The sequence below is a fragment of the Panulirus ornatus genome, chromosome 5, assembly GCF_036320965.1.
Source record: "Panulirus ornatus isolate Po-2019 chromosome 5, ASM3632096v1, whole genome shotgun sequence".
In the NCBI taxonomy this organism is placed as follows: domain Eukaryota; kingdom Metazoa; phylum Arthropoda; class Malacostraca; order Decapoda; family Palinuridae; genus Panulirus; species Panulirus ornatus.
Window position 1 is genome coordinate 5071116 of NC_092228.1, and position 10565 is coordinate 5081680.

Sequence of the window (10565 nt, forward strand, 5' to 3'; positions counted from 1 at the left end):
AAAACACACCTTCTTTTGTTCCATTTTCTGCCATTTTCTCTACATTGGTATTACTAATCCATGTATCCTGTGGTGACTATATAAGGCAGACTTACTTCCCATAAGGTTTTGCAATTGTTTTCTCTACCATCACATTTAAACAAGAGAGAACTCTGCCTTCATCCAAACATCTGGTACTCAACCACTTTATTATGCTTCCATAAACGTTTTCCAAATTTAGTCAGCATCAGCTTACAGTTCACCATATCTTTTCCCACTGTTGATTGGGCATTTGCTTTAAAGAATTTGTTTAAGGTTTATTTAGTGAGAGGAAAGGCATTGTATGTTACAATTATGGTTGTGTAGAAAGTGTATGGTATGGAAGAAAGGCCTTGTAAAAGTTTCTGTGAATGGAGAAATGAACAAAAAGCAGTTAAGTACAGCGAGGGATCTTGGTGAAGATGGGACTGCATCAGGGGTGTATGATGTCACCTTATTTATAAAAGTTGCTTGTGGATGGCATGGCTAGGGAAGAGAATGCAAGAGTCTTAGAAGGGGTGTCAGGTCTGAGGCATAAGAGGGGTTGGGGAGAATTGGAAGTGGATCATTTCATGACATGGCTTTGATGGCATACCCTTTAGAAAAACAACTGAAGCTAATGACAAAGTTTGGGAGAATTTGTGAACAAAAGTAAGATAATCTGTAGCCAGGGGATGAGAGTGGATGGTTTGAAAATAAGCTTGAACGGGAAGGGTCTGGTGGAAGTAGATAGCTTTAGATACCTGGAAAAGTAGAGGGAGGGTTAACGCTTTGGATGGAAGGAGACAAGGGCTTTTGCAGAATAACTGAGTGTTAAGCATGTTGAAGTAAGAGTGTATTGATAGTATTTTTATTTCATTGTATATTACTTGAATGCTTATTGTCAGTAAGAAATTTCTGATTGATCTTAGTGCACTGTTTTGTGTAGCTTGCAACTTTGTTATGTTTCCTTTGACAAAGTGGATGACCAGACTGGTGAAGCGTGTTTTATGATGAACCAGTTGGATGAATTGTTTGTAGAGGATACAAAGGGATTATTTTCTTGTCAAAACCTGATAACTGTACATATTTATAGATGATTAGATTGTTTATGACCTTTGTTTGGTAATATTTGTGTTGTGGGAAGTGAATGTAATATGTGTATTGCAAGTGATGCCCAGTATGGTTGAAGTTTCTTTGAATGGAAGTGTTTGATCATTCAGGGTGATAGAAAGGTGTAGATTGGATTCATGCCTGTATATATATATTATTATCATTATAATACATAATCGCTGATTCCCATGTCCGCGAGGTAGTGCCGGAAAATAGACAAAGAATGGACCATCCACTCATATACACATATATATATACATAAAATGCCCATATGGATGACAGAAGCATTCTTTGTAGACCTTCATTCAATATGAATTGGTTCTTCCCTCCCAGATGGCACAAAAATTGAATAACAAGTTGAACTACCAGCCACGTGATGATCAGGAGGAGGAGGAAGAGGCTGCTGAAGAGACCCATCACAAGTATGAAGAGGAGCTTGAAATTAATGATTTCCCACAGCAGGCAAGGTGAGTCATTTTTATCTCCTGCAGAAGGCATGTAGTGTATAGAACATTCTCTTTCATCTAACTCAGCTGGGTTCCAACACTTGCATTAGTTATATAGGTTATTTGAAACATGAGGTTTCTCTGGTTTGATGGAATATTGATAGATTATTTCATAAAATGTATTCATTGTGAGTAGCAGCATTAACTGTCTCCCTCCATTGTGTTGAATTTTCCTTTCCACCAGTAGGGGGTTGTGGATTGTAGGCTTTTTGTTTTGGTTGCTTTATTAATTTATTTATTTCTCATTTTTCTCTTATGTTTTTGGCAGTTTATGAGTAGCATTATCTGAGGTATGTTTTACTCCATTGAGATATGAAATAAGTATGCCAGTGAAATTTATTGTTTTTGAATTAGTCCCTTCACACTGAAGACACGGGACTTAAGACATAATTACTGAGCAGTCTTTGGGCTATCACTGCAGTCAGGCAAAATTGCATTGCTTTAAGAAAATAATGGGAAGGCAACAGCCATTATTCTTTGACAAGCCAGTTATGACTCACTGATGTCTTCATCCTTCCTTCAGTAGAACACATGACCTGTAAATTCGATGGATGTGTGGTAAGTGTATTTTGTGCAATCACTTTGTTTGATGAGAAAGATAGTCTTTTTGAAAAAATAGATTTTTATCACTAAGAAGTGTTCAAATGATGGATGTTGACTGGATGGAAAGGGCAGTGTACATAGAGGAACATGCACTTTTGTTTCCAAGGAAGCATTCACATGTATCTTTAGCAATTGACTATTTACCAATTCCTATGTGTTGAACAGTCTCACATGGTTTTTGAAAGAGAATGTAATGACTGACCCCCACTAGGAAAGCATTGAATCTCATCTGAAGAGACAGGAAAAGTTGGTTTTTAATTATTGCATTAGATTACTTAAAGGTTTTATTTTGTATAATTGCTGCTGCTGTTTGTCTAACCAGTACTACATGTGATATTCCTAGTGTATGAAACTAGTAAATGGACATGTCAGTTCCCAGTTATGGGCTGGCAGTTATGCCAAGTAAGGTGTGTACTTCATATCAGAAAAACATCAGGCAATTGGGTCACATAACAGATACTTTTGGAAAAATGGTAAGAATCACTTCATTTAATAGGTATATAAGTAGTACACTTGCAGGACATTCAGGGGGCCCAGAAATACAGCATCTTTATTGCTTTGAAAAATTAACTTAAAAACATACGGGAAAGACATATCAGTTTAATTCTGCACGGAATATCTTGTCTGTATTTGAAGACAGTTATGTGTGTCTGTGTGTGCACATTTATGTGGGCATGCGTACATATACGTTTGTGTCGTAGTCCGAGATTGTGTATCTTTAAAATGGCTTTCAGTATATTTGTATATTGTATTCAGTATACATGTATATCATATCTTCATAATTTTTATTATTTCTATTTTCTTCATCAGTTTTGAATATGTGATATTACGTGCACTGCATTTTCTCATAAGTTATCAACCCAGTGCTAATAAAGAGATTTCACTGGAAAGCCCAATCCTGGTACATAAAAGAATAAAAAGAATAGAAGAGGAAAAAGCACAAAGTAAACAGATTAGGCTGATTTGCTTAGCAGAGAATAGGTTAAATTATTTGTACTTGCTAATTTGTTTCTTTTTCATGTCACATTGTGTGCATCTTTTTTTCAGGTGGCGTGTAACAAGCAAAGAAGCATTGGCCCAGATCTCAGAATATTCTGAAGCAGGAATTACTGTCAGAGGGACATTCTGTCCACCGGTAAGTGTATAAAGTCCAGAGTGCATTTTAGTGGATTATATAAGTCACATCAGTTATTTTAACTCTTAGTTGTTAATGAATTTATCCCAAAGTAATTTCTTGTGAGCTTTTCAGTTATCTTATGATGCACTTCACAAAACTTTATGCATTTTATGTCTTTTTCAGGGTAAAAATCCACTGGAGGGAGAACGCAAGTTATTCTTAGCTATTGAATCAACATCTGAGTTAGCGGTGTCAAAGGCAAAGGCTGAGATTATTCGACTCATACGTGAAGAACTTGTAAAACTAAGGACTAGTGCAGGTCCTGTCAAGGCTCAGGGCCGGTATAAGGTTCTATAGAGAAGACATTGCAATATTAACTTACTGAAATTCAGTTTTCTGCTAATTCTCATAATTGCAAAATTAGTGAATCTTCTGGGATACAAGAATTTTAGATTATTTTCAAATGGTGTATTTCAAAGGCACCTACAAGTCAAAAAGCACTCTCAAATGATGGCCATTCACAGTACCTGGTATGCAAGATGATTAACATCTAATAACTGCAACTGACATGCGTACTAGAAAAATTTTAAACTGTACAGTTGCTTTATAGTAGTGCAGTGGTTTGTGCTGCTAACTTCTAATTCGCTGGACCATATGTGATCCACAGTGCAGGCAGACGGTATGCTGTCCACCCATGAGTTCAACTTTCCCATAGTTGATAGATGAAGGAGTACCAACTTAGATTATGATAAGTTACCACAGATGTGACTGTTGTCGTAGATGTGACAGGCTTAGCTAGGCTAGGGTTTCCCCAATGGTGTCCATGATTGTGGACATGACTCTCAGTGATAGGCCTAATGAGCCTGTCAGATTTTTTTTCTCCAGTTGGTGGATATGTGCCTCCACTTTTGATTGATGTCATTTGATAGTTGATAGCTTGTGGAAGAGAGCAGCATGAGAACAAGTATGTTGTAGACATTTTCTATTAGCACATCAAGTTGAATAAAAGTGAAATTTTTTTCATTGGTATGTACACCCCATCATGAATTCAGAGTAAAAGTATGTAGCCTTAAGGACCTTTTAAGAGATTTTATTCAAATTATTCAGGATATTTCTATTTTATTTTTTGAAAGAAGGACTATATTGATTCAACAAAAAACTTCTTCAGATTGTCTCAGCCATACAAATCAGTACCTGAAGGATTTTTCTTTTCTTCAATATTACAAGCACTCATACTAAATGTCCAGATCAAAATTTAAGCATTCTCATAACACTGAGGAACAGACAGGACATAAAAAAGCATTTGCTAAAGAGGTTGGCTAGTGAAAGGACATAAAATGATTGATAATAATGTCTACCAGTTATTGCAGCAAAAGTAATCAGGTGCACATATATTCTTCAATAGGAGCTTAGTTGCCTCCATGAAATTTATGAGAATTTTTGGTAATTCAATTCAGTTTGTTATATGTTAATTAGACTTTATTTAGTGATGAAAATACATGGACTTCCATGTTAAGGATGGGCAACCCTGTTACTAAATAGAGATAGGCTGTATAAGTAATCTAATATTTGGGTATTTTATGATTGATCTCAATTTGTATACTGAGATTCAGTCTGCATTTATGGCTAGGGCTGGAACAAGTAGATGATGTAAGAGTTCTAAGTTGTCCATAACTTCTGCAACTTACAGACATATATCCAATCTTCAGTTGTGGTTAGTAGATAATATATGTGAAGTTTGGACCTGATTTAAGCAGGTAGATAGAACAGATATAAGTAAGAGCTTCAGAAAAGAAAAGTTATGTAACATGCATAGAAAGTACTTTGGATGTTATGATTGATGTGAATTGGAATTTGTTGCCTTCATTTCAAAGTTTCAGTGAAACGTTTGAAATTAATATGGAGGTGCATCAAGTCTGTATACTATCAAAATTATGTTTCTGTTTTTGAGGAATTTCCTGAGAGAAAATGAAATATGGTGATAATTGGATACAGCTGATCCATGGTGGAAGACTGGAAGCTACCACAGTTACTGAATGCAAGTGATGCTTTTCCATTAGTAGAAGCATGAAAAATGTTTGGTTGAATTCAAGGTTGTTTTGAAATGTATTAAGGAGATTTCTGGAAGTAAATGTAAGAGCAAGAGACTAATTTTTAGAATGAATAGAGGTAGTCACATTGAGTACCAGTTTGATTGAAAAGTAAGTGCAACGTTCTTATTTTTAGAATAAGCGGAGGCAGACACATGGGAGTATCAATTTGAGCAAACAAGAACTGCAAGTTAAAGAAATAAAAAAACAAATCATAGTTTAGCTTACAAAATACTCAGAAAGTGATAGAACTATCTTAATGTTGATCTGATTCATTGCTGACAGGGTTTGAGATGTTCTTACTTTCTGATGAAATTGTTTTCATGGTCTCCTGTTTCATACAAAGGCATAGCATTAAAGTGAATACATGAACTTTTACAAAGATGTTATACTACTCACACTAAATGGGAATGTATATGTATGGTATGAGGCTGGCATGTGTGGGAAGGATATTGAAGATTTTGTCTCATTATTATTACTGTAGATTTACAATTTACTCATCTTACTCAGGCACAGCATTGGTGGTGAATAACATGAATATATTTATGAATATTATATTACACTAAATATGAGTTTGAGGAGGGCTAATGGTTGGCACGCACAGTTAGAATACTGGCTTTTTTGAGGGGGGGGGTTAAATATTTATAGTTCTTTACCAATCGTCTGTTACTAAGATCCTCCAGAATCCAGGATTACGTAAAGAGAATAGTAGGTGCATTTGTTACAAACAAGTAAATTCAACAAGGGCAAGGACAAATGAATAGATAAATCTGTCACTCATGGTCATTGGATTTGGGCTGCCAGTTGGCTGAAAATACCCAGTTGAGTATCATAGATATCACAGAATTGGGAGGACATGATATTTACTGGTTAACTAGTCATGCAAGAGCTTAAGATTAGAGTGAGCTGGATATTTCCACATTTTGGATAAGCATATGGATGATGTACAATTAGATAGCTGGGGGCACAGATATAAGGGGATGTTTGCAGGGTGAATACTATGGCTTGTTAATTAAGTGATTGCACATGAAGTGATGAATAGATACAGTAATACTCTAGTTGACGTACCTCAGAACTTATGAGGGAAAACTGAGCCATTCACTTGCATAGCTATGCACTTGTTCATAGACTTTATGAAATTCACAATGGTAGATGTAGGACTGTTTTTATATCTATCTTTACAAGTTCTGGTTAGAACAAGTACATTATGGTGATGAATAGCAGTCTGTGGTGGAGGGACATCAGTGGGAAGAAGATATGTGTAGCTAGAGTGTCAGCAGTTAATTGTCAAACTACCATGTGAACTACTGGTGTTGCTGAGAGAGGGCAGACAGGTTCAGTGAGGATGAGGGTCTCTTGGTAGGTGGTGTAAGAAGGGCCCAGGATAATTCTGCAAGCCCTTTTCTGCACTCTAGTGGGGACTCCTGTGCTTGCTTACCTCCTCTTTACGTAATTCTGCTAAAATCACTCGCTAATTTCATTACATTTCTTATGCTATTGTTCGTCATTTTCCTCATCAGCTGATACATATGATAATTGTTCCTCCTTAATTAGGTCATCCAACAATCTACTTTTTCTGTCTGGGGTCACTCTTTACACATATTCAGCAAGTTGTTGGCCATGTACCTATGGTGATGGATGAGGGGATACTGAGGAGAGCAGTATTTTTTTTTTTTTTTTGGAAGAGACCTATGTAGACAAATAATGCTTAGTTAATGCAGGTGACCTTTTAAGGTTTAAGAAATTTAAGCAACTGGGAGTAATTATTATTAAAGATTGTGGTGAGAAAACTGAATATGCAGGAAGAGTTACACTAGGAAAAAGAATTCGAGTTACTCTGAAAACCCTGTTGAATCAGAGGAATTTTAATCATGCATGATTGATCATCCCATTTTTCTGGATGTGGAACTTCAATTTTCTTAGGTTTTTATGAGCTAAAAATGGAGTAGTGCACATGGAAACAGGAAGTTAGAATTTAGAATAAGATTTGAGAAAGATACGTGGTGTGAAGTACAGTAATTGTTGGAAAGGCATTAGGATGGAAGGATGTTATAAGGACATGACTGCGTAGGACATGTAGTAGTTATAAGCTGGTGAAGGCCTGTAGTAGTATGACTTAGGAAAGGAATACTATATAAGAGATGGACAGATATAATGAGAAATGGATTTTTTTTTTCAAACTATTCGCCATTTCCCGCATTAGCGAGGTAGTATTAAGAACAGAGGACTGGGCCTTTGAGGGAATATCCTCACCTGGCTCCCTTCTCTGTTCCTTCTTTTGGAAAATTAAAAAAAAAAAAAAAAAAAAACGAGAGGGGAGGATTTCCAGCCCCCCGCTCCCTCCCCTTTTAGTCGCCTTCTACGACACGCAGGGAATACGTGGGAAGTATTCTTTCTCCCTTATCCCCAGGGATACAAAATGAAGATATCAGTTGAGTTATCTTGATTATGTGTACTGGAGATATTTTGTATGTGAGGTTGAAAGTGTGGATGGAGACTTAAGTCTCATTTGATTAGTTAACTCATTGTACAACATGAAAAATTAAGAAAATTTGCAGGGTCTTGGAATCCATTATTCATTTCAGCATGCTGATTTTCTTTTTCCATAATTGCCTCTGATGCCTTAGTGAGGTAGTGTCAGAAGTAAATGAATAGTAACTTTAGTTGCACCATCCACTGTCAAGCTGTCATATATATGCTGAAAGCTGCACCTGCCACCCACAACCAAACCCCACAAACTGCTCCATGGTTTATGCTTCTTGTACTCTGCTTCAGCATTGACTTAATGTTCCTTTGCACTAATCCAGTTTTATTCTTTCATGCATACCTCACCATTTTGAATGTTCAGGTCCTAATGCCTATAAACCTCTTTAAATCCATTGTTTCATTCCTTTCTTGATATTCACTTCTCTCACTCCTCTTTGTCAGTCAGCTTTTGCCTATTCTCTCCATATGTCAGAACCACTTCAGCACACCCTCATGAATTTTATAATTCATACTGTACTTGCTACCACACACTTATAGTATTCTTCCTTACATGAGCAAATGGCCACACACCACATTTTGTCTTGAAGCATTTGATTTCCAACATGTCCACCCTTCTCCTTCCTCTTAACATTCTGGGTCCATGACTCGTATCCATACAATACATCAGGACTACTGTACCCTCATGCATACTTCATATTTTCCCATAAATACACTTACTTCTCATTTCACTTCCTCCTTACTGCTGCAAAGACCTTAGTCCACTTTTCTACCATATGACTCTCTTCTGCCACTAGAGTTCTTTCATCTGCCGTGTACACTTCCAGATACATACACCTTTGTACTTCCTTAGGTCCTCCCATTCAAGCCATCGTGTTTCGTCACTCTGCTGCATTCATTACTCTACATTTATTCACATTTATTTTCAGCTTTTTCCTTTCAGACACACTCAAAGTTTGTCAGGAGCTTTCCAGTTTCTCTGTGGAGTCAGCCACTAGAGCCTTCATCTACAGATGTCAATGGATTCATCTCCCATGTCTCCACCACCCCCAAGAATAGACTTCTCTTTATCTCTTAAGACCCTAGTATTTATCCCCATCACCATTATATCCATAAACAAATTAAACCATGATGACACCACACATCCATGAAGACCCACCTTAACCAGGAACCTACTCACGCACATGCTTTACTCTCCTGAAGAAAACTCATTGCATTTAGTAACTTAAAATGGGCTTCATGTATTTGTAGCACCTTCCTTCTGTCTTGCACACATTCTTTACTCTCCTGGTAAAAACTTGCCAATGCATTTGCCAACTTTCCAGTTACTTTTTGCTTTTGTAGCACCATACACAAGGTCTCCCTGTCACTTCTGTCATATTATGGACAGTGTGCTTTTTCTCAATCATATGTTCTCTGCATGCCACCATCCTGTCATTCGTAACACTCCAAAGTTATACTCCACAGACACTTGAAAAATTAGAGCATTCATATTTGTCGTCCTTGATTGTATATAAGGCATTCTACATGCATTATGCCAGGCCTCAGACACTTCAACGTAAGCTTTGCAAATTTCAGATTACCTGCTTAACCAATCAACCCATTCTTGAGAAACTCATTTCCATTCACTCCTGCTGCTGTGCCACATTTCATATAACACGAAACCTTCACAAACCCTTGTCGTTTCATGATACTGTTCATCATGATTCAGTCTACATGTCAGCTCTTTGCAAACACACCAAATCCACCACTTTCATCGAATCAGTTCAGCAGTCCTTTGATATAATCATTCCTTGACTTTTTCACCACTTGTTTGCCTGTTACTCCATCTTCTTTCATCAGTGGCACCCCCATTTGTTCTCTTCTCTTTTTCTCATTACATCATTCCATAACAATGCTGAACATAGGTTAAAGATGTGTGTGAGGGAGCCAAGAATGGTGTGCATTTAAACTATCCATTTCAAGAGGGAATGGGACTTAGGATAGCAGAGTAGATGAAAAAGCTGATGTAGGAAGGCATTTAGTGTATTATTTTGTTTACATATTGTATGATTTTTGTCACTTCCTAATAGATTGGATCTTTATTCACAGACAGAGCTAAAACACTTCCACTACATGAGACTGGTGTTAGCTAAATGCTCTGAACTGGCAAATTCATATCTGTTAAGGAGATTGCAGTTACATTCAGTGCAAAGCAGTGTAAATCAGATGTTAACTTTAGATACTAATAGATGACAGATTAACTACTTTGGCAGTTTGATTCTCCTGTGTTGAAAATTTCAATGAATGATGTAGAAATGGTTTAGGGGACATAAATTATTTTGAGACTGTGAACGTAAGTGTATGATACTATTTGAATTAGGTTAACTAGTGTTTAGTAGTGAGATGATATTAAGTTGATGAGAAATTTAACATGTCTAAGTTGCAATTTTAATTGAAATGCTCTCATAAAATATTTGTACTTGAATTTGATAATAGTTATTCCTTTGAAGTCAGTGAATATAACTGTTAGTGGTAAGGACATTGTATAAAATTGTTGAACAGGTTTGATAATGATTGCACATTAAAACAGCTCCATTTAACAGAGTATACATTTCCTCATATTTCCTGAATGTTAGGTGCTATTCTCACCTCAGCATAGGTACACATGAAGTG

At 36.6% G+C, this 10565-nt stretch overlaps 1 protein-coding gene across 4 annotated transcripts in view; it reads left to right on the forward strand.

The window, feature by feature from the left end:
- Nucleotides 1-10492, forward strand: part of Prp5 (pre-mRNA processing factor 5) — a 39000-nt gene extending 28508 nt beyond the window's left edge. For 2 of the 4 annotated variants that reach the window (XM_071660000.1, XM_071659979.1), the window contains exons 17-19: nt 1444-1577; nt 3267-3354; nt 3520-10492. In XM_071660000.1, the coding sequence (XP_071516101.1) occupies nt 1444-1577; nt 3267-3354; nt 3520-3693 (396 nt within the window). In that variant the 3' untranslated portion in view covers nt 3694-10492. The remainder of the gene's footprint in view (nt 1-1443; nt 1578-3266; nt 3355-3519) is intronic. The other 2 variants (XM_071659990.1, XM_071659969.1) reach the window with 2 other exon arrangements.
- Nucleotides 10493-10565: the final 73 nt, after the last annotated feature.